General features: G+C 47.1%; 2 protein-coding genes across 4 annotated transcripts; one reads left to right on the top strand and one right to left on the bottom strand.

Annotated features, from left to right (window-relative positions):
- Positions 1–429: 429 nt before the first annotated feature.
- Positions 430–14,755, top strand: LOC141960494 (methylcrotonoyl-CoA carboxylase beta chain, mitochondrial-like). 2 transcript variants are annotated; one of them, XM_074905994.1, is made up of 13 exons: positions 430–1,017; positions 1,426–1,756; positions 3,375–3,571; positions 4,757–4,935; positions 5,859–5,939; positions 6,372–6,550; positions 7,913–8,105; positions 9,121–9,212; positions 10,073–10,229; positions 10,986–11,108; positions 11,756–11,904; positions 12,387–12,468; positions 14,032–14,755. In XM_074905994.1, exons 1-13 carry the CDS (start codon positions 624–626, stop codon positions 14,113–14,115), a joined length of 2,241 nt encoding a protein of 746 aa, XP_074762095.1. In that variant the 5' UTR covers positions 430–623; the 3' UTR covers positions 14,116–14,755. The 2 variants fall into 2 exon arrangements, with proteins under 2 accessions (XP_074762095.1, XP_074762096.1); XM_074905995.1 differs by lacking the exons at positions 6,372–6,550; positions 7,913–8,105.
- Positions 14,756–14,931: 176 nt separating this feature from the next.
- Positions 14,932–22,697, bottom strand: RPE65 (retinoid isomerohydrolase RPE65). Of its 2 annotated transcripts, XM_074905997.1 has the most exons (14): positions 22,634–22,695; positions 21,855–21,937; positions 21,040–21,190; positions 20,340–20,447; positions 20,105–20,246; positions 19,325–19,472; positions 18,950–19,031; positions 18,724–18,856; positions 18,471–18,610; positions 17,832–17,961; positions 16,802–16,916; positions 16,608–16,702; positions 16,386–16,497; positions 14,939–15,222 (listed from the first exon to the last, which is right to left on the bottom strand). In XM_074905997.1, the coding sequence occupies exons 1-14, from the start codon at positions 22,642–22,644 to the stop codon at positions 15,071–15,073; spliced, it is 1,602 nt and encodes a 533-aa protein (XP_074762098.1). In that variant the 5' UTR covers positions 22,645–22,695; the 3' UTR covers positions 14,939–15,070. The 2 variants fall into 2 exon arrangements, with proteins under 2 accessions (XP_074762097.1, XP_074762098.1); XM_074905996.1 differs by having other exon boundaries at positions 14,932–15,222; positions 16,608–16,916; positions 22,634–22,697.
- Positions 22,698–27,434: the final 4,737 nt, after the last annotated feature.

Genomic DNA, 27,434 nt, shown 5'->3' with positions numbered 1-27,434 from the left:
AGTGAATCTTAATTCTTATTGTCAAGATTTTTTTACTAACATATACAACTTGTTTACCTACAAATTCTTTTTCCTGCCTATGCTGGATACTTACATTCACAAACATATTAGTCATCGCTTAATTATCGCTACGAAGCCTTATTAATATGTATGGATAAAGAGCTTTCTGGCAGGAATGCATTTTAATGAAGTCGCTGAAAGGCAACACGCAGTAATTTCTAGAAGGTTATGCCACGACTAACAATAGTGAAAAGACTGAAGCAGCCCAGGGACAGGATGCGGTACGGAAGGGAAAAAAAATCAAATTCATTTTAATATTTTAATGATAAACTTAATTAGAAGGCGTTTAGGCATTCTGACTGAGCAGCTACAGCTTTGGAGGGCTTACAGCCATTCTCCAGAGGAACGGCGTCACTCAGAATGCCGCCCAGCGGCGTTGTCTGTAGGACATGGAATATGCTGCGTGAAAGGACCTTGAAAAGGCCAAATTTTGCGGCCGTCCTGTATTTTAAGGGCGAGCGAAGCAGCAGCGTGTCATTTCTGGGGACACAGCCGGGTCTGTAACATGCGATATTGCCCCACAGCGTGTAATTGATGACTCAAACCCGTACGCTGCGTATGTCATGGCACGTATTTCCTCCAGCAGCACTCCGCCTTGCTCCCAGGGTGATTTTGGCGCCGTTGGCCCTTCCAAGGCGACGGTTCGGTTCTTGCAGCGTCACCTCGGGCCTTCCCGGAGGGCGCGGGCCCCGCCGCCATCCCGAGGCCCTCAGCGGGCACCGGGCCGCCCCGGGGCGGGGGTCGCGGCTCCGAGAGGGGCCCCAGGGCGGCTGAGCCTGAGCGGAACCCGGCCCCAGCGCGTCTCCTCGGGAAGGCAGCGGAGGAGGCAGCCGGCAGCGCGGCCCCGGGGCCGGGCCCTGCCCGGGCACCGGACACCCGGGGGCGGGCCGCCGTGTGGGCTGCGGGGCCGCCCCGAGAGGCGGGCCCGGAGCGGAGGGCTCGGCGGCGGCTGCCCGAGTAAGGGTCGGCGGGCGGGGAGGGCGAGGGGGGCCGAGGCGCAGGCGGGGGAGCCCCGCGGGGCCGCGCCGCCTGCCGCGGGGAGCGGGGCGCGGAGGGCTCCGCCGAGCGCCGCAGGCCGCGGCCGGGCCCGCTCCCCGCGGCTTCTCTCTCCCGCTCCCCGCGGCTTCTCTCTCCCGCTGCCGGCGCCCCCGAGCCCCGCAGGCCGCGGCCGGGCCCGCTCCCCGCGGCTGCTCCCGCCGCGGCCCTCAGGGGCTCTTCCCGCCGGGCGCGGGGCCTGGCCGAGGGCGGGCGGCGGGCTCTCCCCTCACGACCCCAGCCTGAGCGGCGGCGCCGCCTCTGCCCGCTCGGCCGAGGCAGTCCGGAGCTTGAATTTTCGGCAGCAAACGCTGTTTCTTCTCCCCGCAGCTCCCGGGGCCATGTGGAACGCGGTGGCTTTGCGCCCCCTTGGCAGGCTGCGCCCCGGCGCCGCGCCTCCGCCGCCCCCAGGGTTACAAACCCCAAATCACGGTTTTGAACGAAAGTATAAGGACTTGTGTCACGGGAAACTGCCAGCACACGAGCCGCAGAACCGGGGGTTGGAAAGGACACGCGACGTGCTTTGCTGCCGCTTAGTAAGTAATAAAGCAAAGGACAGGCGGTGGGCCAAAACTTACCCCGTTTTAGATGGACGTATCCTGTCTGTGCATCGACATGTGTTTGAAGAAAATGTAAGGAACAGTGAGGCTGTTATTAAAAGGTAATAAAACTGTTCTGGTGGTGGTTTAAAAAGTGCTACTGCTTGTGAGATGATGTGAGAGTTACTTAGGGGCATTCTAAGGAGCTTTTTAACATCGGAAGAATGCTAATTAAATGTCCAGAGATTTAAAAAAAAAAAATAAAAATAAAAATTTAAGAGTAGGCTTTTCCACCTAAACATTTTGAAGCTTAAACTCGTTTCCTGGCTGCTCTTTTCTCAGGCAGCTTCTCTGCAGAGTGAATTTTACAAGGATCAGCCCTTAAAAATTTCATCTCCCCCAAAGAGGTGCCTAAATGTTGACTTAAGTGGCTAAATCTAGGTGCAGGCTGTATTTAAAATAGTGCCATGTGACGTCGTGTTGCATATATTGCCAAGAAGTATTTTTTTCTAGACCTTCGTAAACTTTCAAAACGGTTTTGAATGCGAGGACATAAATAGTGACTTGCATTTACAGATCCCTCCTGAAACAGTAGGCAACAGTCATTGCAATTAATTGTGATTCACTGATAAAAGCAGGAAAACGTATTTTGTGTGTTTGTCCTGAAAGATCAGATGGCAAAAATTCAGACGCCTTTGTTCATTGGAATGATACATGAAAGCTACGGAAAACACACTGTGCCCTCCTGTGGTGGCATTTACGACATTATTAAAAATCCTTAGCTTTTTTTCTCCTGAGGTTTTTCAATCTCCACAGCCTGCAGGAAGCCACAATAAGATAATGGAGTCACGTACAGAGTGGTGCGTAGTTATGTCAAACACTATTTTTAGTTAAAGATGATCCATCTTGGCAAACAAATATTTTATTTTAAATAAATAAAGAACCTGGTTTATTTAAGACCAGAATTATTTGCGATATCACATTTGTTGACAGTTTATTCAACTCATTATCAGTATTTGATGCTGCCCTGACAATAACATTCGGTCATCCCTTCCTCTCTTTGTGATTGTAGTGACACTGCAGAGTTCACGACGTTTAAAGTCTTATCTTCCCTGATACAGAATATGCTTGAGGCCTCTCAGAAAAACTTGTTGAGGGAAACTGAAGGAAGAAGCCCTTGACTGGGTTCTTCCTTAGAGTAGTTGGAACAGAGAGGCAAATCTCCATGCTGATTGGGGACTAGCAAATTAAGATGGCCTTATAATGGCTGCGGGTTTATGGGCTAATGTTGTTGTAGGGCAGTATCTCCCACAGGCAGCGCCGGCTGCTGGCGACCAGCCCCTGTCACTACTCTGCTCCCGGGGCTGCTGGCAGAGATTAGGAATGATCATATATTGTGACATACTGTGTGTTGGGTGTGTATGGGCAACACCTGGCGGAGGATGGAGGCTTAATAATGGCTGCTAGCTGTGACCGTAACTACAGATAGGATATTTATGTTATTTCACTCTTTTCTTTGGTCTTTATTAGACAATTTTTGAATAACCAGGCTAAAATGCTTGCTTTAAATAACCTTTGCCTTTTCTTACAGGAAGCAATAATGCAAAAATGCAAATTCATCTTCGTTTTCATACCACGGATACAAAACCTGTGCAATACATATAAGTACTATGTTCAGTCTACTAAAGGGTAACTTGTAAGTAAAGTTTTCATTGACTGAAACTTTGTTTTTTAAATCAGATACTCGGAGTTGCTAGAGACGGTCAGTAAAGGAGGGGGAGAAAATGCCATCTTGCGTCATACTCAGAGAAACAAGAAGCTGTTTGTTCGTGACCGCCTCAAGTTGCTCCTCGATGATGAGTCTTTCCTGGAGCTGTCCCCGCTGGCAGGCCTGGAGCTGCCCTACGGCCACGTCCCTGCCGCCGGCTGCCTGACTGGTAACGGCGGCGCCTCCGCGAGGAGATGGAGCGGGGATGAAGTTTGGTGGTTGCGTCGCTCGCGTCTTTAAATACGATTCCTATTCGGTCAAAGATGGATGTGGGTTGAGGGCGTTGTTTTGAGCAGCCCATTGTTGGAGATGCAGCCCAGAAGGAGGAAGGTTTGAACCACCGTGAGCTTTAGTTAGAGAGGTGCAGTGATGGGCAAGTGCTCGTAGGCCGTGTGCGTTGGTTGTGTGCTGCACACCTTCCCGGAGTAGCTAGCCCTGCTCACTGGAGGTGAGGTGGTGGTTCTTACTGGGAGAGGAAGAGGATGCGTGTAATCAGCTTTATGGAATATTTTAGTATCTTAGGGATGTGCTTTCCTAGGAAAAGTGAACATCAGCTCTATCCATTAGTGCTCCCAACACAGAAGAGTTTAGCCACTGGTGTATTATCCTTCTGCGATTTGGGCTGGGGAATCTGGGAGAAACCTTTAAAGAAAAATAATTTATTTCATTTCTTCTGGATTTAGTAATCTGTTCCACTTACCAGTTACTGATTTTTGTCCCCATTTTGTCCCCAAAAATTTAGGATTATGTGTTAGATAAGCTGTTGTCTGTTAAAGGAAAGGGGACCAACTTACTGTGAGACAGAGGAGCTGTGACATTTATTTTGTAATATTTTTCAAATTATAGACAAGTGCTCTGATTGCATTTTGAAGAGCAGTTCCAGTTTAAAAAGTAGCCAGAAGAATAGAGTATGAAATCCTGTCTTTTGCCACAGATTGTTACATTTTTCAGTTTTGTACAGGTAATTTTTAACTACCTTCCCTGTCATCTCAAGAGTTGGAAGTCAAACTGTGTATTTTTTCCCTCTTAAATTGTCACCAGGAGGAAGTTTGTTTCAAGTTCTGTCTTCTGTCATTTAGATTTTTTTTTAAATGTCATTGTCTTTCAGCTTGTTATTCCAGAGGAGAGCAATAGATTTCTTCCCTGTGTCAGATTTTTTTTAAAATATCATTGTCTTTCAGCTTGTTATTCCAGAGGAGAGCAATAAACTTCTTCCCCTTGTCATATTTGCAACTTAATTTGCAGCTTCTTGATACAGTATTACCAAAACAACATCCTGGCTATAGTTTGGCCCCCTTGTTTCATCTATGGTATTTTAGAGAGTCCTGCTAAGTATCTGTGGTACCACTTACAGGAATTGGCAAAATCTGTGGGGTCTGGTGTGTCTTCATGGCAAATGATGCAACTGTGAAAGGAGGAACTATTTATCCAATTGGAGTGAAGAAACAATTAAGAGCTCAAGAAATAGCCATGCAGAACAGACTGCTCTCTGTGTACCTGGTTGACAGTGGGGGAGCATTCCTGCCACTACAGGTAATACTGGCACCACTTCATAGAAGAAAATACCTGTGATGATCTTAATTATAGTAACTTTTAGCAACAAACCTCAGATTTATGTTGTGTTTTCTTGGCTGGCTGACTTCCATTGTCTGTTGTACTTCCGTTGAGTTTTGTCCACAAATCAGAGCGCAGGAGATTATTTGAAGATTTGTAACAGGGGTGATGAGTTTGTGTCTAGCATCTAAATAGAAATTTGGAAACTTGAATACCAGTGGAGGGACAAAGGGCTGACCAACGATGGATATTCCTCGGTGTGCTGAAATGCTTTGGTGTCTTTAATAAATTAGTACATTGTTTGAGGCTTCTATTTTCAACATCAGAATCTATAAAACCACTGTGTGTTTTATGGTAACGTTTGTGATAGTAATGCAGTAGCCTCCGTGACCTTTAAGAATGTAGTTTTAAAAATTCTTACTGTAAAAGGAGAATTTGCACAGGTGACTTTGCAATGTACAGAGGTCATATTATCACAGAGACTACAGCTGCTCCTTCTCCAGGCTGAAAGCAAACTGAAAAATCAGTTTTTACCCGACTTAAGGAATTGCATCAAAAACTAAGTAAAAAGGGAAACTGCTGAAGTCATTTCACAGATAAAGTATGAACATGAGCTTCCCCTTCTCCATGTTTACAGTCTCAGCTTGTGTAGAATTAAATTAGTTTCACAAAAAATTATGAAACTTGTTTCTGCTGTCAAAACACGTTGGGTATTTTTGTGGAATTGCACAATGTGTAAGGGGAATAAATACCAGAGCGAAGGCTGTGTATGAAAATTTCAGGTGTGATTGTTAGTGGCGACCTTCCCAGAGTGGGTTACAAGGCGTTTGTGGGTGAATGAAGAGGAGGAAGTGTTGGCTTTTGCAGTTCATACTGAAACTGTCTTTTCTCTGTCATGCCAGTCAGAGCTGTTTCCTGACAAGTCGCACGGTGGCAGAGTTTTCTACAACGAAGCGATAATGTCAGCCATGAGGATCCCTCAGGTGGGTGTCAGTCGGAGTACCAGCCGGTGGAGTGTCTGTGAGGGGTTCTGAAAAATGCTTTCTTCTCACACGGATTCTAGGAACAACTCCCAAACATGCAAAAAAATGCCTAAAGCTCACCTTTTCTGCTTGTGGGGAAGGGAGATGTGAATCGTATCTCACATAACAGAATACTTGAGCCTCAAGGCTCTAAGTGTTCACTGCCTGATCATGATGGGAAAGCATCAATCAGATCACTGGGTTATTTCAGCATAAATGCTGAACTCTCTCAGAACCAGCACTGCTGTTCATGCTGGTATTTCTCTCTCCAGTTCATTGTTTCCCAAGCTGCGATTCAGTCTCTTGAATGTTTCTGAAATAAATGTAATGGGTTTGCCTTTCCATTCTCCTCTCCCCAGCACCCTGATTTGTTCTGGTTTCCGTGCCCTTCAGGTGGCAGTGGTGTGTGGCTCCTGCGTAGCCGGAGGTGCCTATGTGCCAACCATGGCAGAAGAAGCTGTGATTATAGATAAAATCGGTACGCTCTTCCTGGCTGGCCCTCCGCTGGTAAAAGCTGCTACAGGAGAGTATGTCTCTCCCGAGGACCTAGGAGGAGCTAAACTTCACTCTGAGTACGTGAAATAAATCAAAAATAGCAGAAATTTCAGCATACTGTCATTTAAAGAAACTCTCATTTTATCTTAATGAGTGACTGAAGCTGCTCCAGTGTGACAGGATACGATACGGTCCTCAAGGACCAAGAAACATGCAGTGAAAAAAAACCCAGTAGAAATGATACAGGAATTATTACAAAGGTTGGTGGTATTCAGTTATATACGTGGGAGTACCATGGGGCTAGATATAACTCTTTGAAATGAAAAAAGCAACGTGGCATTGTAATTTCAGCTTTACTACTCTCCACAGGAACTTTCCACTTCCACCGTGTGTGTATATATATAAACACGCACTCTGATAGAGATCTCACATAAGTACAGAGGTCAGGATCAGGGCCAAAAGTAGAACCTGTTATTATGCTGTTTGCTTTCCTTCCCAGGGACGGGGTTGGGTTTTTTGTTAGATCAGCTTAATGGAAGTAAAATTAAGTGATGTTCACGGGGCGAAGCAGGCACTGGACAAACCGGGTTTTGGTTCCCCGTTTTTCCACATACTCTTTGAATGACTTCAGGCAGGTCAGTTCCTCTGTGCCTCAGAGGGACCAGCTGTAGAAGAAGGACGGTCTCGCCTTTTTTTCCTAATGTAAACATCATCAGGATACATACATTAAAAAAACCAGTTGTGAGTGTTCAGATACTGCCATGATGGGGAAAATGGGTAAGAAATTTATTTTTCTTCCCTCGACTGGTGAGTGGAGAGGTGTTATGGCTTCTTTCCATTTGTCTTCTCTGCTTCTGAAGACACCACACTAACTTGCTGCAGAGAAGAACCTGAATGCTTGTGAAAGTACCTGAAGCAGAGAAGAAAAATGGAAAGCCTGCCTGCCTCTGCTGTTAATGAGGGCTGTCCAGCAGGAGATGAACAAACAGGAAATAAACCTGATAGTAGCTATCTAACCATTTCTTTAATGCTGTTTTTCTGTGTCCGAAATTGCTGTAGTTGTCAGAATAGTTATTCCCTTCTAGGTGGGGAAAGCGGGTGGCTTTGCTTTTTTGTTCTTGGCATTCTGTGCTGTGTGGATGGGAACCAGATCCTTACCTTTCTCACAAAACCAAATGCTAGTGTGGCAGTCAGATAACCACATTACACGTAGTAAGTTATTGTCTATATCCAGCGAATTTGGTTTGGGGTGGGATTGCACAGAAATTCCACTGACGTACTGCTTTCAACTCATCCATACCAGAACGGAACGAGGCAGTATTCTCACGGCGTTTGGAGAGTCACAGTGTGCATTAAGGTTTTTCCTTTAGTTTGTTTTTTTTCTATCGGAATTCAGATTTCATTAATTCAGTACGAATTAATGTTGCGTTCTCTCCTAGAGTCAGTGGCTGTAGTGACCATTTTGCGTCTTCAGAAAAGGAAGCCTATGAATGTATTCGAAATATTATCTCCACGTTAAATTACGACCCACTGCCAGAGGAGGTCACAGAGCATGACAGTCCTCTGTACAGTTCTGATGAGCTCCTGGGCCTGGCCCCGCGAGATTACAGGTGTTCTCTTCCTGTAAAGCTGGTAAGGTGACGGATACCGAGTGCCTGCGTCCTTCCAGTCCCCTCTGGCCAGTAGCTCCAGATTAACAGGCAACAGGCTGTTTTCTCTTGGAGAATCCTGAAGTCTGAGATACTCCGTATCATTACCTAATCAGCTGCCAAACTGTCTCGAGTCTGCAACAAAGCAGAATGGCAACAATTCTGTAGAATTATAGAAAATATTTAAGCTGAAAACCTGCTAGAGATAATTACAGATTATGCCAGCTGATCCCCATCTGTTTCCAGGCACTGTTTGAGATGCTGTTACGTCAGTACGCTTGTACTGAGTTGGCTGCCTTGAGAACGTGCACCCCTTAGTGTCCTGTTTTCCCCTCCCCCTGCCTTTTTTTTTTTTTTTTTTTTCACCCAGGTAGTCAGGACTCTACCTTGTAACTTAAATGTCTAATGAAAATACTGCCTGAAAAACAACAAAGCTCAAATGAAGCTTGTTTGAGGCTGGGACAGACACTAATACACAAGCAGAGCCCAGCAGAGCTGCCCACGCTTTTTTCTTTGTGTTGTTCTAGAAGAGATTTTGTCTCCAAGGGTGTGAATCCAGTACCTTTTCCAGGGGTAAATTCCTACAGTTAAGGGGACTGACTGTGGAAAGCAGCGTAGCTTTGAAGGCAGCTTTTAAACTGCGTTGGAAAAAACCATGAGCAATATGCTGCCGAGTGTTTCTTATGTACACAAACTCTGGGGTTTTTTACAACATTTTTATGTACATGAACAACTGTGCTCTGTAACACTGAAATAATTTTGGAGTTGAACTTTGGCTCGGAACACACGGTTGGTAATGAAACGTAAACACAAATTTGATATTTTGTGCATATTGAGTATTTAGCAGAGTGTAAGACATAAGAAGGGCCTTCTATGCTCATTTAGGTTGACTCCTTGTGCTACAGAGGTCTCGTTACTATTTGAACAGAGCGTATCTTTTAGCAGAACTATCCTATTTTCACTTCAATTTCTGTAGTAAGGACTGTGCATCTTTGCAGATTCTGAGCCGTCTGATGGATGGAAGCAGATTCCAGGAATTCAAGGCTAATTACGGAACAACATTAGTAACGGGCTTCGGCCACGTGCTAGGGTAAGGCTAGAACAGGTCACTATCAAAATTTGTCTAAACAGCTTTCATATCATCATCAGGTTTTACAGTATTCCAGTAACAAGGTTTATGAAGTTCTGAGTCAAGAATTGGTAATAAAATTCTTCTAGAAAGCCTGATCTTCTGCCTCTGAGCTCCGAGTTCACCACGGCTCAGGCCAACAGCAGCAGAGTGATTATAAATGGATGGTTTCCGTGGCTTTGTGAAATGATGTGTTTGTTCACAAAAACTACTAGCCAGACAGTTGGAACACTAAAGCTTCAACAGGTTCCTTAAGAAATAATAAACAGCATCTGTAGAAGTGTTCCCTCCCAAACTGAGTGGAAAGCTAGTGTCCTCCCATGGGGTGGAGATGGGATAATGCCCATAGAGGAAACCTTGCATAACTCAGATCAGACTGTGGTATTAACACATTCATGAAGCACATAACATTCCAGTCAAAGCATATGAAAAATAGTAAGGTGGTAGAATATATTTTAGAGCCAACTTTTCAGATTGTTACGCTGTTTGTTACAGGCATTAGAGAGGGGCCAGAGTCCTGGCACCTCGTACCTTGTCTTGCAGTGTAAATTCTGATGCTTACCTGCCCTCTGGGTATGAACCCGAGCTCGTACTTCTGTGCTTTACGTACCAGGAGTGCTGTGAGACTTGTTGTTGTTAGGTGCGTGAGGTCCTTGAGTGAAATGCCACAGTACGTGCACCCTCCACGTACGTGCTGAATTTCTGTAAAGGGCAGATCTGTGTGTGTGTGTGAATACTGATGTTTCCGTCCTCCAGAGCGTTACGAGCTACATACTCATAATTTCTAGGTTCAAAAGGGAAAATGTTCATGTGTCTTGTAGGCACTTGGTGGGGATAGTGGCTAACAATGGGGAGCTGACTCACGATGCTTCTCTCAAGGGCAGCCACTTCGTACAGCTGTGCAGCCAGCGGAGCGTTCCCATTCTCTTTCTCCAAAATACTGCTCCTCATACAGCAGAGCCAACGAGCATCTCACAGGTACAGCCGTTTCAGTTCAGTATGTTTACTTCAAGCAGTTCCTAGTTCTTGTTGTATTTAAGGTTATGTTTTGAAAATTATTGTTAGGAAAATTACTTTTTTCAACCACTCTCGATGGTTCAAACCATCGTGATTACTTTGTTCTTAAATCTTTCCATTAGCATTCTCACTTTATTCTAATTTTAAGCAGGCCTGTATGTTTATCTAAAATGGCACTGTCCAGCTGGCAATGCAAGCTGTAAAACTTGGAATTTGTAGTGCTTTTTACATGGAAATACAGCCTATTGATTCTCCTGGTACCGCTGCACTCCACAGAAAGAGAGATATTTCTCTTTTAGAAGAGTGAAGGCATTAAAGTACAGCATGTGTTGTCCTGGGCTACAGAGAGCCTCACAGTAAAACCTGCATTAGATTTTCTGATCTCTTTCTGCAGCCCTGTTCCTCCCAGCTGTCAGCAGCTCTTAAGACAAAGCCTGGCATAATTGTGTCGTATCTGAGCTTTGCTAACGCCTGGGAGAGCTCGGCCTGCGCAGCAGCATAGGTTTGTGCACACTGGTTATAATTGTTGTGCTGATTTACTTGGTAAAGTGAGTGCATAATGGGCTGTGGTAGTTAATGATGCTGTCTTACTGTTGTGGAAGAAATGATTGTACAGAACTGTGAAGAAATAAATGTTCTAGAAAATTAAGTTTGGTGAGAGTGGAGGGAATCCAGAAGAAAGGCTTCGAGGATCTGAAATCTTGATTTTCCTTTCAGGCAGAGGCTCAGTCCCACAGATTAAAAGCCCAGGCCTCCATGATGGCTGCTGTGGCCTGTGCTGCCGTTCCGAAAATCACCGTTGTGCTTGGTGGCTGCTATGGGAGCGAAAGTTATGTTATGGTACGGGAGGCATCAACCGAATGGGTTTGCTAATTGACCTTTTACATTTCACAGCACTTCATTTCTAAAACACAGCCGGCTGTTGTTACAGTGAACTCCATCCGTCATTTTAACTGCTTCCAAAGAAGTGCAGCACAAGATGCGATTACCAACAATTTGGTCTGCATCTAAGAATCTAGAACCAGTCCTAAAAACCAGGTTATCTGAAAACATCCCTTCTCGGGAGCAAATCCTCCTTTTTCTCAGCACGTTTTGGGCGATGAAGGAGCACATCTCCTTCAGTCGTGGTACTGTGTGGGGTTCAGGCTGTGTCTGGCGAGGGCAGTAGGGCTCTTTGTTCACTCAGAATTAAACGTGTGAGTGCTTGGAGGAAAAAGGAAATAATAATACTGAATAATAGCAATACTGATATATTACTGAAATAATAATAATATTTAGCAATACTGAAGGCAGCGGGGATTGGGATGGTCGCTACCACAGGGTGTGAGTGCTGACACAGGAGCTGGAGCTGTCACGGTAAAGGAGCTGTATCGTTAACGCTTCACAAATTAAACCGTGTTACATTCTGCCTTGAACCTGTGTCATCCTACAGCCATCTTTTTGTGAGTCATTTCAATGAGTTTGTACTGCCCATTTTTTTTTTGTAGTGCGGGAGATCGTTCAGTCCAAACTTTCTGTTCTTGTGGCCTAACGCAAGAGTGGCTCTTGTGGATTCGAGACATTTCTCCACAGTCCCACGAGCTGGGGACAACAGCTGTACAGGAGCTGAATCAGAGCTAAAACATCTGAAAGAAAAGTAAGGACACCAAGTATAAACCCTTGCAGTTACGCTGGGATTTAATTAGTTGAATTACCTGCTTTTGTTCCTCTTAAAGATCAATTAATCCCAAACAAGTAAAGCAAACTTGAATTTACTGAAAAATATTTTAAATTTCCATGGAATTCTATGTCTGCTCTTAGGGTCTTCTCAAGGAAACACAAATGTTTGACTGAAAAGAACCAACCCCCCCAAACCGTAGAACCCCAAATCGAGATATTCTGTATTAGTATCTGGCTGTTAAACAGTGGTGATCACCTGACTGTGGAAGGTGCTCTGCACTGCAGAATGATCAGACCTGTTGGGTATTATTTGCTGGATTCTAATTAATTTTATCAGTAGTACTGCACATTCATTTGAGATTGAATTATATCCCTTTTTCATCTGTTACTTTGTTTTACTGGTCTGATGGTTTTTATTACATTTTTGTGCTTTTAAGCTTCATACTCTGTCTTCTCCAGGCTCGAGGAAGAAAGCAGTGCATTTTATTCCTCTGCCAGACTCTGGGATGATGGTGTAATTCTACCTCAAGATACTAGAAAGGTGGGTTTTTCCCCTACAGTACATTTTATTCTCAGACTCAAAAGGATCCTGCAGCAAACGGGTAAGCCTCGGACTCGCTCGGGGTCAGCACGTCGGTCCCCAGAACTGGGTCTCCCACTTCTCACTCCATTTCCCATGGAATTCAGCTTTCTAATTCTCATCTTTTCTCTTCCCCAGTATATGCAAAAAGTTTCTGTTCCACTCTGGCTACTGGACTCCAGCATTTCCTCACTGAACCTCTTAATTCACTTTATCATTCGATTCCATATCTGAATCCTTTCTTTTTTCCTCTTGCATCATCACCCTTATCTTCACTCTTTAAGTTCTGGCTCTTCACCGTTCACATTGTTCCCATTACTTTGTCCCAGGATGTTTCTTTTTGCAGCCTCCTCTTCTTGCTGGTAATTTGCTGTTTACATGTGGGATGCCCCCACTGCCTTTTTATTTATTTTTTAAGTTGGCAGACACCCACTCCATTAGGTGCTTTCTGAAAGCTGCCACCTGCGTTCTGTTTCCTTGTTAGATTGTTTAATAGCAATACTTAAAATGTTCTTTGCACTTCTGAAGCTTGTTTATTTAAAGATCACAAACACAGCTTGTTATCAATTAATCCTTAGGAATATGGTCCATAGTTATGGTACTAAGTAGATGTTAAATATTTTTTTAGAATTTTTTTAATAAATATTTTTCTAAATGTTTTCCGTGGCATTTATGGGAACTTTGATAATGGGAGAGCACTGAAATATTTTCTAGTACTAGAGCCCCAAGACTACCTCTCTCTAGGAACTACACATGAAAAGAAAACACCTGATAGTTGAAATGAATCATTGTTACTCTCAGGTAATTTTCACCAGCATCCCCCATGTTTAGCTGTTTTTTTACAATTATTTTTTTTTTGCTACTTTACCCCAGTTCTTGCTAATCGATTGAATTTATGTTTAGCTTTCTCTGAACGGACAGCAAGTGCTCGTTCTGATATTTAATGTGCTTTTCTTAAAATAGGCTTTTAAAAGACAGCGTGTGCTCCAGTAGCAACAGAAGATGGAGAATTTTCTTGTGTTTAAAAGCCAAAACCAGTTCTGTATCTTCAGCCCCTGTTGTCACAAGACACCAGGAATGAGGACTTAAAAAGAGACGAGTGTGGAAGAGCAGGATGTTATGCTCATTTTTGATAAGCAATTGGAATCTTCAGAGCAGAGCTATGTCCTAGCAGAAATGGATGATCACATAATGTATTCTCACTGGTGTTTTACAGCAAAATAGCTTCCCTGTGTTCCAGAAGTAATTCTCTTGTCAGCACCCTGCCTTTAAAATGCTTCAGTGGTGTCTGTATGCAGTGGGTGAACTTTGGGAGGCTGAGGACCTTTCTTCTGCTCCCCTTCCCTGCCCCAGTGGCACGTTACACCCACACCCCGCTCACAACTGCTCATTTTACATGTTGATTGTTTTGCAAAAAAGTAAGAACAAATGCATTACTGAATGAGTGCACAGCTAGGAAGTTTTACTAGGGTTTTTTTTGTTTCAGGCGCTCATTGCTTATGTTGGTTTTTTGTTTTTAATTAGGTGATTGCACAGTGCTTAGAGATTGTAGAACAGCAGAAGTACCAGGTCGTGTCTCGGTGTCAGTATCCCGTCATCAGGATGTAACAGCAGACGCTTTCAAGTGATCAGCCTTTCAAAGTTAGTATGGGCACTACAAATCCTCAATGTCAGTGATTTTCTAATTCTTTGATACCATTAATAAAAATGTTAAACCACTGCAGACAGACAAGCAGCCTGGATTTTACGTCTATTAACAATGTTTGTATTGTGAACTATAGCCTCTTACTACCTAAGTTGAAAATTTGTTTTGTGAAAAGGAAGGATTAAGCTGAGAGTCTGGATGACTCTAAGGAAGCAAATTCATCCCAGGTGGTAACAATTGCTTGATTTTTTTTTTTTTTCATATTCATATTTTAGCCTGAAAGCCAGAACTCCACTTGAACAAAAGAAAGAGGGAAGAAAGAACACACAAGCTAGGGTGTGCAGTTTTCAGCCTTAGAAAAGGCCAAAATGCTGCCTGGCACAGCACCCTGGGGCTGCCTGTTCTGAGTTCCAAAGCCAGATGGGAAGCTCCACTCCGATTGCTCTGAGGATACTAAAGAAGTGACCAGGATGGGATTTAAATCCATAATACTTCAGATGAGGCTAAAAGTGACCGTCCTCAAGGCGTGTAACAGAGCACAGAGGCTGTTCCATGTAGCATTACCACGTGTACAAGTACTGAGTTTACACTGTGCTGTTTCATACACCTTTGACTCTGCTGCAGCTGCAAAGTTTAATTTTGTAATTTTAATTAAAACAAAATTAAACTTTGTTGTTTTAACTGTAGAGTTCTTAGCACTGTACGCCTGAAAATTGTGCCGAAAGGGTGTATCTGAAAAACACCCGGTTAAGTATTTCGAAGAGTCATCGAGTAAACTGCAATGCTCAACTTTAATTACCCAGCCATACAAATAGCAGGCGATGTGGAAGGAATTCAGGTCATCTGAGCGCTGGCAAGCAGAGGCTGCACCTCTTCTGGAGCGGGAAGCAGCCCAAGGGGGTGTGTGGCAGGCGGGGGTCATGCTCTTTTGAAGAGGCCGTGGAAAGTCACAGGAATGTTCACCTCCACTTCGGCCCTGGCCACCTCGCTCATGTCCCTGGCGTTGAGGACCAGGAGGTAGGCGGGCTTCGGCCCCGCGCCCGGGCTCACCACCACGCTCAGCACCACCCCTGGCAGGGAGAAACACACAGCCTGGCACCCGGGGCACCACAGCCCCCCCGGGACCGCCCGGGCCTCAGCGCTGAAGCAAATGGGGAGATGGTTTATTTATTGCTCGTGCTAATTTGGGTTCTGGATGTCGTCGGTGTGACAGCCTGGGCTGCTGGGGCACGGTAGCTCCTAGAGGTTTTGTTTTTTTTAAAATCAGAAATTTTTTTATTCTGAAAAGGAACTATAAAAAGCTGCTACAAGGGCTGACAAACATCACTGACTGGAATATATATCCAATTTGTCCATTTTTTTCAACATTAAGAACTAATTTATAAATTATAATTCCGCTTCTGAGGTTTAACGTGACAAGATGCCCGTTTCTGGGTGCTGGCATCCCTGTGGGGAAGGGAGGGGCCATCCTCCCTGCTGGGGGTTTGTTCTGTGTGCGGGTCAGCCACTGCAGAACACCAGAACAGCCCGGGGCAGCAGCAGGCAGGGCCTGGGGGAAGAGGGCAGAGCCCGGTGTGAACTCAGCTGTCAGAGAGTGCTTCTGCAAGGGCTCAAGGCCCAGGAAGTGAGACTGGATTAAAGTGTTTATAAAATGCACATTGCCTGCTTCAGTTACAGAAAGCTTTTAAGAACAAGCTTAAACCATTTCAGTGGGACTTAATCTCCTGCACAAGCACTTTTCTGAACTGAAAGCACATAGTGTGAAATTTGGTTCTGTACAAACCGGTGAGAGTTGGCTCTTAGCAGAGCCAAGACTTCTCCCAGCTTCATGTAATCCCGTTCAGAGAGGAGGAATTGAGGGAGTAAGTGGACACCCTCTCAGGCCAAGTGCTGCCAGGTACAGTGCTGGGCATGAGTATAACTCGGTGTCCTAGAGTGACAGAGCCTGAATTCCCTCCACCCCTGCACGAGGAGGATAGATTAGGAAGAGAAAACACACTTGGTTTAAATTTTACAAAGCTCTGCCACCTGGAATTCTTTAAATATTGCAGTTCCAGATGGGAAAAGGTTGGGAAATGAGGACAAGAGGTCATCTACACCTAGAGATCTTTCTCCTCCTTGCTTTTCATTTGGTCTTAATTTTCCGATTTCCCCAGAAACTTCCCACCAGCGTTAGGAGGAGCCAGGAGCTTTCCCAACCACGATGCCATGGACTAAACAGAACCAGCATTACCATCATCTTCCTCCAGGGCGTCCGGGTGGGAGACGAAGATTGGCTCCGATGGGTACGAATCCAGCTCCTGCCACACCCACGTCTCCTTTGTTTTAACGTTCAGCTTGCAAAGCTAAAGGTGGGAAAAAACCCCAAACCCCTACATCTCAGAAATATTCTTTTTATTTTTTGTCCTTAAACTGAAGGCTCGTGGAAAAGACGTGCCTGTTGGGTGATAGTTACCCTGTCTGGGACAAAGTGATTCAGCCCCAGCCCGTACGTATACGTGTAAGGTTTCCCACCGTATTTCTTGTAATTGATCTGTGGAAATTCAAAGGCTACAATAAAAAAAAAAAAACAAAGGTAAGTGTGAAGATTAGTGGGGTGCAGGGGGTGCTCGTGCCGCTGCTGGCTGAGCTTTGGGGTCACCGTCGTACCGTGGCGGGGCCCTGAGAAAATAACTTCGGGCTCCAGCCAGACGGTCTCATCGCTGCGCAAGGTCGCCGTAGCTGTCGTGTAGGGCAGGGTGACCAAGTTTTTGCCCGTGTCAGCCTGGGACAAAGAAACATACCCAAGAGAAACGGAGAAACAGATTTTCTAGTTTGCAGAGATCTGTTGCAGACTGCATTGAACAGCACAGGCAGAGCCTTGTCGAGCTGCAGGACAGCGGCTGCTGCTGTGCCCCGAGCAGCAGTGCAGGAAGCGTCTGCTGCCGAAACCGTGCTGGCGTCAGCCCCCCTGGGCTCCTAAAGACACCTGGGGAGTCGCAGAATCAGAGTGCTTTGGGCTGGGAGGGACCTTAAAGCCCACCCAGTGCCACCCCCTGCCCCGGGCAGGGCCACCTTCCACCAGCCCAGGTTGCCCAAAGCCCCGTCCAACCTGGCCTTGAACCCTGCCAGGGAGGGGGCAGCCACAGCTGCTCTGGGCAGCCTGGGCCAGGGCCTCGCCCCCCTCACAGGGGAGAATTTCTGCCTCAGATCTCATCCAAATCTCCCCTCTGTCAGTTTAAAGCTGTGACCCCTCATCCTGTCCCTCTGCCCCTGATCCAGAGTCCCTCCCCCCTTTCCCGCAGCCCCTTTCAGCCCTGGGGGGCCGCTCTAAGGTCTCCCCGGAGCCTTCTCTCCTCCAGCTGAACCCCCCAACTCTCCCAGCCTGTCCTCACAGGGGGGCTCCAGCCCCCCCAGCATCTCCGTGGCCTCCTCTGGCCCCGCTGGAGCAGGTCCGTGTCCTTCTGCTGTTGGTGCCCCAGAGCTGGACCCAGCCCTGCAGGGGGGTCTCCCAGAATTAACACAGAACAGCTAAAGAAAATAAAAAGCTCCTCCAAAGACCCACACTCTAGGCCCCCCCCCCCTCCACTAAAATGTTTAATTTGAATGAAGCAGGGTCTGGCAGGGCTCTAGCACTGCTCAGCCACAAGCCCTGCAGAGGAGAGGAGCAGGCACCAGCAGCTCTGAGCCCCCCCAGTACCTTGTCGATGGTGAGGGGCAGCACGTATCTGCGGGCTTCGGGCTGCGGGGCCTTCTCTGCCTGCTGCTTCACCTCATCCCAGTTGGCTCGTAAGTTGGCTAAGTAGAGGTAATTGTAAACAAACTCGAACCTGCACAAAAACGGCATCACAGACAGAAACGCAGATGGCATTTGCAAGTGCCAGGGTCACACGCAGCTGTTTTTTTACAAAAATTCAGTGCGGACGAGTCTTGGTCCATCTCCTCAGCAGAGGAGGGACCCAGCAACTGGTCGTGTTCACCCCGAGCACCCCGCGGCAGCAGCCGGGATCTCAGCTCAGGCTGCACAGCCAACGTGGGGCTGGGCACCGCCATTTCCGTGCCACGTTTCTCTGTTAATGCAAAAAGCAGCGTTCAAACCTCAACCAGATCCTGCTCATCGCAGCCCTGGGGGCCAAAATCCCATCAGCCCTTCAGCAGTCACTAAACTTATTAAAGATAAAAATCAGTTTTTTCTTGGAAAATGAGTTTTAAACAGGCGCTCTGTGCCTCTGGATAACTTGCACACTCTCTATTCTGCACGTCGTCATGTATTAATACTTAGGTGGGTCAAGGGAGGCGGTGTGAGTGCTGAGGCAATTCCCCGGGGGAAGGGCCTCACCCCTTCCAGGTGCAGAGGTCGACGATCAGAAACCCGTTATCTTCGTAGGTGTTGATGTGGTGGAAGAGGTTGAAGGCCGAGGTGCGGTATTTGATGTTGAGGAGCCTGCCTTTCTTCTTCTCTGCCACGTGAAGCCAGACCTGAAAAGCAAACAGCAGCTTGATTTGGGCTCAGAGAAATGAAGGTGACAGCAGTAGGATGGACCTCCCAGTCCAGGGCTGGCTGCCCAGTACGGCCCAGTTTGATACTTTACCCCCATGGTTTCGTTGGACTCGAAGCAGTCCATGTAGTTGGCTCCCCAAAGGCTCCAGGAGGAGAGGAACTTGAGGAGGTTGATTTTCACCGGCGTTTCAACAAACACTATGTAGTTTGAGGTCAGCCCGAAGCTGTTTGGAAGTGCACGGGGAGCAGATCAAGCTCACTGGAGTTAGCAGGGACAAACCCCTCCCCAGTCAGCCGACCACCCCCCCGCCACGTACCTGTGAACGTAGGAGGGCTTAAACCTGTCGCTGCACGGGAACTGCACCACCACCTCCGACCTGTTCATCGGGTCTTCCTTGTCTGCAACGGGACAGGCACGGGGTGATGGAGGGTTTCACCCACGCTTAGTCTGTATTTATAGTCTTTACCCAGCAAGTTTCTGCCTTTAACCCAAAGGAAGTTCATGATTTAGAAACCACGCTTTAGTGTTTTAAAGAGAATGTTTCTATTACTCAAAAAAAAGGCCAATAAAATCTAAAGATTAAAAAAAAAAAAAAATGTAATTTGATGACAAAACTTGTTCTAAGGATAAAAAAATAAATTATTTATAAGCCAAGATTTTCTCCATTTGCCCAGAGGTGGGATTAACTGACCTGCCTGAAGCGGAGGAATCCGTATGATGTTATAAGCGAGCGAAAAATTTTTCCCAAAGCAATTGCCAATGTTATAAACCGTCCCGTCGTTTTCAACGTGGGGGTGAGCCGTTGCCCCGTTGACAGACACGTATTTACAGAGATCCACCTGAAGAGCAAGATGGAGAAAGTCAGGAGCTTTCCTGGCAGGAGGTGGGAAATGACCAGCTCCGCAAGGCGACGCGGGTCAGTACATCCTCGCTTCAGGCACAGACGTTCTTCTCTAAGCCCAAATCACCATCTTGTGAAAAGGAGAAGAGCAGCAGGATGGTCAGGTGAGCTGACACGGTTACAGGGAGAAGTCTGGGATCCTGGGGTGCGAAAGAAAGGGCTCCGCAGGCTGGATGTTGGTGACACAGCAAAGAAAAACCTTCAGACATGAATTCTGTGCTGTACAGTTCGTTGGGGTAAACGTGGCTTGGCTCCGACGTAGCAAAGCTCTGGCAGGAGCCCTCCGGCCACGGTCCCCTTCGGCCAGGCCGCTGTCTACCTCCAGTTTGCAAACCCCAACCCACGCAGGAGGATACAGACCCTGTCACCTCCTCATTAAATACTATGCGGAGCAGCAGCAGCGGGTTCATTTACAAGCTCATCGTGACTCTGCTCTCATTAACCCTCACAGCTTTGTTTCAGTGTGCCTGACAGACCCCAACCCTTGCCGTGCTGGAAGAGGCTGTTATTAAACATTTTCATTTTACTTTTACTCCTCCATCTATTTAGAAGCACAGTACAAAGACCCACCTGCTTAATTGTCTCTAATGTCTCTGGGTTAATTTTGGTTATGAAGTTGGTCTCAGTACAGGCATAGTAATCTTCACCAACGGGGTAGACGTTAACGAGGGCGTTATCAGTGACCTCCACACCTTTGAAGTACGAGAAAAACCTGAGCAGAAGAAAACCGACAGGGAGTCAGGGGCTTCTTGGGCGTGGAAGCGCCGTAGGACAGCACTGCAATGCCTACACGACCCCGAGGTACCTGGAAAAGATGTTCTTGCACGGGTCTGGGTACGCGTAGGTGCCAAATTCCGTTATCACGATCCTCTTCTCGGTCATTGCTCTCACATAAGCATCAGTCCTGACAAACCTGGGGAGGGCAAGAAGGCACAGTGCAGGCACAGCCAGAAAAAAAAGCAATGGGCTGTGTAATTACAACAGGAGTATTCTTGCGATGAGCCTTATGAGACCACCAAAAGCTGCAGCCTCTCCGCAGCCTCACGATGCAACTGGAGCATGTGGGGTCCAGCAACCCCCGCCCACTCCGCAGCCGTGGGACAGGCTGGCTGGCGGGGAGCTGAACCCCATGGGAAATAGGGGCTTTGCTTAAATATTCCACACCAAACACCCGAGAGCTGACAGCTCAGCAGCTTCCAACTGAAAACACATCCCAGTTTTCAAACGACGTCATTCCGTCGCTGACGGCAGCTACATCCACCCCTCCCTGCCCTCTTCTTCCAGATGTGCTGTAATCTGTACAAAAAGCTGCCTTTCTGCTAACTGTGAGGAAGTTCTAGTTATTTTTGGTTGGTTTCAGTGATCACACCATTAAAACTCTTCCAATAACTGCATGAAATAACCAGCACCTCCCATGTGCTGGGCAGCAGAGCCCGAACCCAGCACTCAGAGCCGAGCAAACGCTTTGGTATTTATTCTTTTTTGCTTGGAAAGTTGCCACGTACCTTCGGTGGTAAGTAACGTGCCCGTCCTTGAAGTCGAACTTGTGGAGGAGTGCCTGGCCATCAAAGAGGTGATAGAAGGGCTCTGCACCCACCTCGAACAAGCCAGGCCCACATCGCAGGAGGCTTCCTCGCAGCCAGGTGGGAATCCTGCCTGCGGAAGACACGGCGTTGGCACGTGCACGGCCCTCGGCAAATCAGACCAAGTAATTTTGATTGTGTCAACAGAAAGAACAAAACTTCAAAATATATTTTTTTTTAATGTTTTAAATTTGGGTTTTAAATACGCATGAGCTCTTAGAACTATCCTTTCTTCTGCATCTACAGACTGACCAAAGATCACAGGCTGGTTTGGGTTGGAAGGGATGTTAAAGATCATCCAGTGCCACCCCCTGCCCCAGGCAGGGCCACCTTCCACCAGCCCAGGTTGCCCAAAGCCCCGTCCAACCTGGCCTTGAGCCCTGCCAGGGAGGGGGCAGCCACAGCTTCTCTGGGCAGCCTGGGCCAGGGCCTCACCCCCCTCACAGGGGAGAATTTCTGCCTTAGATCTCATCTAAATCTCCCCTCTGTCAGTTTAAAACCCTTGTCCCTCGTCCTACACCCCCTGATCAAGAGTCCCCCCTTTCCTGTGGCCCCTTTCAGTCGATGTTGAGTATCATCTAAAGATCCCCAACCAATCTGTCCTTCCTCTCCCCCAGAATACACCAGCCCTGTCAGGTCCTTTCGCTCTGGCCCTTGTAACACCTCTGAGCTGTGGTGGCCCACGAGCTCCCAAGAACACGAGCTGGGCAGGGGGAGATGGGGGAGCCCACACCAACCTGTGACATGGGCAGTCACCGGCGAGGACAGCTCCTCCACCGTCTCAAAGAGCTTCTTGTAGCCTCCAGCGGGATGCTCGACTCTGAAAGGGCCAGCAGACATGGGGTTAGCTGGATTTTGGGATAGCTTGGAAGCTCCCCCTGAGAGTGTTTTGTTTTTTTTTTTTCTTGGATGGACTCATCTGTGACTTAGAAATAAGAGAACAGAAGAGAGAAGCACCAGCCTTTGTGGGGAAAAAGGCTCCGAGGGCTCTGACCAGCTACTGCAGCCGCTTGTGAACCATCCAGAGAAGATGGAACAGGGAATATTGACAGGACAGCCCACACCACAGCCCTGCAGGCAAACTCCGTCACCCAGGGAATTCAGGATATCCCAAATCATCAGGAAGGAAAATCCATCTTGTATCTCCCAGGTCTTGGGTAAGATTTTTTTTCCCCCTTTTTTCTTTGAGCAAAGCATACTGGAGCATGTGGCTCAGAATTATTTGTCAGGTTCCAATTTTGTCTGCTGCAGAGCCCGTGAAAACACACCAGGAACGGGGCTGTGTGGAGCAGTCCTTCCCCTTCACCATCCCCCAGTACCTGGAGATGAACCTGTCCCCCCTGGAGCAGAATCACACCACGGGATGGAGCAGCACCGACACCCCCACACAGAGACCTCCCATCCTCCTCTCCTCCCCTCTGGACCGCACTGACCCCCAACCTCACAGGAACCCCCCCAGCCAACGCCGCACCACAGCGATCAGTGACTCCCTCCTAAAAGCCCGGGGGATACTCACTGGCTGTACATTCTCTCCCCAGGGAAGGGCCTGAGCCTCTGGCAGCCAAAAGCACAGCGAGAGCCGTGTGCTGGGTATTTATGGGGCACAGAGCCCTGCGGAGGGGGAGCCCCGCACCCAAAACCACCCCCACCAATGAGCGCACCCCAGGAACAGAGAGGGCTTTCACCACCAAAATCCTCCCCAGGCTTTGAGAGGTTTTGTCTTGCCCTTCACACAAAAAGGGGCTTTGAATGTTTTTCTGAGACCTAAATTCTTCCCAAGCAGAAGTGATTACAAAAGAAAAAAAAAAGTGAAACGGGGTGTGCTGGAGTCACGCCGGGTGCTTGGCACGGCCGCTCGGCTCTTCACCATCACCCCGTGCCTCAGGGAGACCTTTCCCGCTCTCCCACGGACTGAGGGCAGCGAGAAACAGCTCCTTCCCCCAAAAACACTTTACATTTGTGTAACGGAACGTTCCTCAGCCTGCCCGCCGCACACAGAGCGGATGGCGTCGGTGCCCGGTGTTACCCCTCCTGGCTCCACGCACACCGGCCGCCAGCGCTCCCCTCCATCCCAGGCTCCTGCGGGCAGCTCTGGGTTCCAGCACACCGGTACGCACAGAGCCAGACTCAACGCTGTCCCCGGGCAGGAGGGCACGGGGGAGCAGCCTCAGCCCTGGGGGCTCGCTGCCCCTCGCCCTCCGCTTAGGGCCATCCTGCCCCCTCTCCTCCCAGTCGTTTCGTTTAGTGTTTCAGTGCATGGCACATGCTGGGAGTTCAGGTTGCTGCATAAGGCAGATTTCTTAAGACTTAAATGCCCATAAAATATTATTTTTACACCGGGTGTTAACAGCCCTACACGCTCAGAGACATCAAACCTGACCATTTGTTTTACAGGCAGCACAGCAGCCGGCCCAAAGATCACTTGAAGAAACCACCTCTAGCAAGAGTAGTTGTTTATGGAAACAATGGTGCTGTAAAGAGTAATTTGAAAGATTAATGAGATTAGAAAGATTACTGCTCTCCCCCTCACTGCAGCCCATGGCACAGGATGAAAACATTTCATAATATCACCAACCCTCGGGTACTGCCCCCAGACAAACAGAATCTGGGCTCCAGTGATCAGAACTGTGGTGAAAGGAGAAAATTAGACATCAGGCAGCCCCCATGTTTGATCTGCTGCTACAACCATGAAGGGAAAGGTGAATGGTTGGTTTCTTTCTGTGCTGTGTTTGTTTCCTCTTTACAAGACTGAGTGTTTCCTTTTGGACTGAGGGTTCATTTAAGGCTTCAAAGTGGAAATCAAGATAGCGCGTTGAGCCCGCGTGAGCTCCTCGAGTGAGGCTTCCCAGTAACCCTTCATATTAAACCACCTCAATTCTAGGGCAATTTGTCTGCGGAAGCATCATAGTGATAAATATATTCAATATAAAATAGAGTGCAAACTCAAGACCTCTTTGCAGTGCAAACATCAGAGTTTTTTAATTAACCCCAGGATAAGGACTCCAAACAGGGTTCTAAGTCATCGATATAATGAAAAGTCAGTGTTTCCACAGTGACAGCATCTTCCCAGGCCCCGTCTTCCTCCAGTGGCTCAGGAGGCAGAGGTCCAAAACATCCCAGGCCCACACACCAGCAGCCAAGATTTCCTCCTTCTGCATCTTACCAGCACCGAGCACAATCCAGTGCTGTGGACAAGAGTGGAGGCGAGAGTCAGAAGGAGGATGGCACCACGGGCAGCCTCCACCCCTACGGCTCTCTTCCCTTTTCACTTGCCCCCACGTCCAGCCAGCATCTGCTTGCCAGGACCCCGGGCCAGAGGGATGAGCCCGAGCAGCTGCTCAGAATCACAGAATCATCACACAACTGTTTGGGTGGAAAGGACCTTAGAGATCTAGTTCCCACCCCCTGCCCTGGGCAGGGCCACCTTCCACCAGCCCAGGTTGCCCAAAGCCCCGTCCAACCTGGCCTTGAACCCTGCCAGGGAGGACAGGCTGGGAGAGTTGGGGGGTTCAGTGGAGGAGAGAAGGCTCCAGGGAGACCTTAGAGCGGCCCCCCAGGGCTGAAAGGGGCTGCGGGAAAGGAGGGAGGGATAGGACAAGGGGTAACGGGTTTAAACTGACAGAGGGGAGATTTAGATGAGATCTGAGGCAGAAATTCTCCCCTGTGAGGGGGGTGAGGCCCTGGCCCAGGCTGCCCAGAGAAGCTGTGGCTGCCCCCTCCCTGGCAGGGTTCAAGGCCAGGTTGGACGGGGCTTTGGGCAACCTGGGCTGCTGGAAGGTGGCCCTGCCCGGGGCAGGGGGTGGGAGTAGATCTTTAACATCCCTTCCAGCCCGAACTATTCTGTGATTCTATGACAAATGACCTCTGAAGGTCCCTTCCCACCCAATTTACGATCCTATGATTTTCAGGCTTTCCCCCCTTCCCCTTAAAGTATTAATTTTGCAGTTCTATCTGTCTGCTGCCCACATGCAGTTAAATTTGGAGTACACAGTTGCATCATGACGCTGAGATTAGCCATTAACATTTTATCCATGTAACCTTCTGGCTGTTTTCTACCAGTTGCTGCACACCAGCCAGCGCCAGACCAGGCAAATTCTGGTTTGACACTAACACCAAGAACAGCGTAAGACAGCATATGACCTACCAACACATTATAAACTGTAACCAATACAACCAAAAAGGAGTTCTTATTGACACTAATTAGTAAAAAAAAAAAAGCTGCTGCTAAACACAAATAGCAGCATCTCATCCTGCCTCCCTGTACAGGAAAGGGAGGCAACAAGTTTCTTTACCTCCAATTGCCAGCAGAGCAGCTGGTATTGCAGATGGCAATCACAAATAATTGCTCTAAAACACTTAAGCAGAAGAGAAGAGAGTTTTGGATCTGTGTATGCAAAACAGTAAGTAGATATTCAACACCCAAATAGCCTACTGTGACTGCACCCGAGCCGGCCACACGCTGAGTGAACAACTTCTCATTTGGTCAAGACTATTTACGAGACAGTGCTGGAAATCACATCTCTGCTAAACGGTTTTTTAAATGAATTTACGTCCCTTTCAAATGAATTAAAATAGTCAAACTAATACAAAGGTTTTAAGAAAGCCTAAGGAAGTTTATTATGAGCTTGACTCTTGCCTAATAAAAGCAGCCCGTATGGTTCAGTGCTGGACCCTGACAGCATTTTCTCCTCTCAAGTCAGTGTCAGCAACCATGAACCCTTCCCACGGTGCCAGTTTTCAGAACAAAACTGTACTTCAGGCACTTCTGCTACCCCACGCTGTACACAAGCGATAGATTGCAGGCAACCGCCGCGTCCCTTCGGATGAACTGCTCCCCGTACAGAGTTGTAGTTTTTGTAATACAATACTCAAAGAACAAAAATATAAAAGGCTTCCAGTAAAAAGTTTCCCTCAAGAGAAAATGATAGCTCAACAAAAGGTTTAAGTGAAATTTAAATTTGCATCTGTCGTTCACTTAGAATGTTTTAATTGTCCCCTAGTCTATTTATTCACATTTCAGTTAAGTTCTGTCAAAACCTTAGAAAGGAACATTAAATAACACAGAGAAAGAACTCTGAATAATGAGGGCAGTCCTTTGAAAGCTAAATCCTAAGAAGTGTGAGCTTCTCACCTAATAAGTTGCTTAACTGGAACACAAAAATAAATAAAGCATTTACGCAACACTTAACAGGTCAAGAATAATTAGAAGCAAGTTTAGGCAGGTGATGGATTATTTTAGAGTAGCTGACTGCAGGTGTTACAGAGGAAGAACATGTCTCCTACTATGCAAGCCTAAAGTTATCTACAGGACATTAAAGCATTACTAATACAGGCTAAATCTAGGCTAATCTTGGTTTCTCATTTACAAAGCCTTGCTTTCCATAAGGAAAAGAGCAAAATGATATACTGCAAAATACTTATTGTGCCAGATATTAAATTTCTACCCTAACCCCCCACTCCTGTAAAGCTAACATAAGACTAATTTGGTGTGTGTGTATACATATATATATGTAATTGTGTATATAGATATGTAAGTATCAGATGCAGAATGCAAAAGTCTTTTTAACCTCTTTTTTTCCAAGGGAGGAGAACCCGAGAGAACTGAAGTGCAGGCTCATGAATGCAACCACAGCAGTTATATACTAAGATGTCAAATATAAAAGCAAAAATCCTCCACCAAGACCTTTGTTCCTAACACCAAAGTACCCGAGGACAGTGTACCAACCTGTACCAGACTACCAGGGAGCCTCCCCGAGAGATGCCAAAAAACCCAGATCAAACCCAAACCAGGTCAAAGTTGAGATTTGCTTTGGTTTTAATGTTGATGATGGGTTTTATGACAATTACTGTAAGAGTCTGCATGTGCAAGCACAGTGCCAATTCAGTTTCTTGTCCTAGGAACGGGCAAGGCCTGACAAAGCATAAGGGATGTGCCTACGCTGCACAGCCCAGCACAGAGGTAACTGAACAAGGCAACAGGCAGCCAGACAGCTCACACAAAGGGAGAACATTCATCTCTAAATGATTCTATAAAGCACAAAACTGCTTAATAAAAAAACCCCAAACCCTAAAGCAAAAACAAAGTTGGACTTTAAATGTACCTCCTCCTGCAGTCCCGTGCTGGCAGCGCAGCCCTTCCACTTCCCTGCTAACACAGCCAAAACAAGCAGATAGTTTAAGATTATCTCGAAGCAATATTCTAACTGAAACGTAACACTTGACACAAACTGCTTGCAGCCAAACCCAATTCTGACAGCGTTCTAAACACGTTACTGGCTGCAGTTGATATGAGCTTAAGGAAACCTTTAACTGCAGAG

Source organism: Athene noctua, chromosome 5 (genome assembly GCF_965140245.1).
Source record: "Athene noctua chromosome 5, bAthNoc1.hap1.1, whole genome shotgun sequence".
Taxonomy (NCBI): Eukaryota; Metazoa; Chordata; class Aves; order Strigiformes; family Strigidae; genus Athene; species Athene noctua.
Note: the sequence above shows the minus strand (reverse complement) of the source record. Positions and strands in the feature narration are given on the sequence as shown.

Bases quoted from the DNA above. Each gene is read 5' to 3' on its own strand.
- LOC141960494 (XM_074905994.1), top strand. From the start codon at position 624: ATGGCACGTATTTCCTCCAGCAGCACTCCGCCTTGCTCCCAGGGTGAT. The intron at 1,018-1,425 runs GTAAGGGTCGGC...TTCTCCCCGCAG, and splicing joins GCTCGGCGGCGGCTGCCCGA to CTCCCGGGGCCATGTGGAAC. The intron at 5,940-6,371 runs GTGGGTGTCAGT...CGTGCCCTTCAG, and splicing joins CAGCCATGAGGATCCCTCAG to GTGGCAGTGGTGTGTGGCTC.
- RPE65 (XM_074905996.1), bottom strand. The intron at 17,962-18,470 runs GTGAGGCCCTTC...GTTTTTGTGCAG, and splicing joins GACCTCTGCACCTGGAAGGG to GTTCGAGTTTGTTTACAATT. The intron at 16,498-16,607 runs GTAACTATCACC...TCCCACCTTTAG, and splicing joins ATCACTTTGTCCCAGACAGG to CTTTGCAAGCTGAACGTTAA.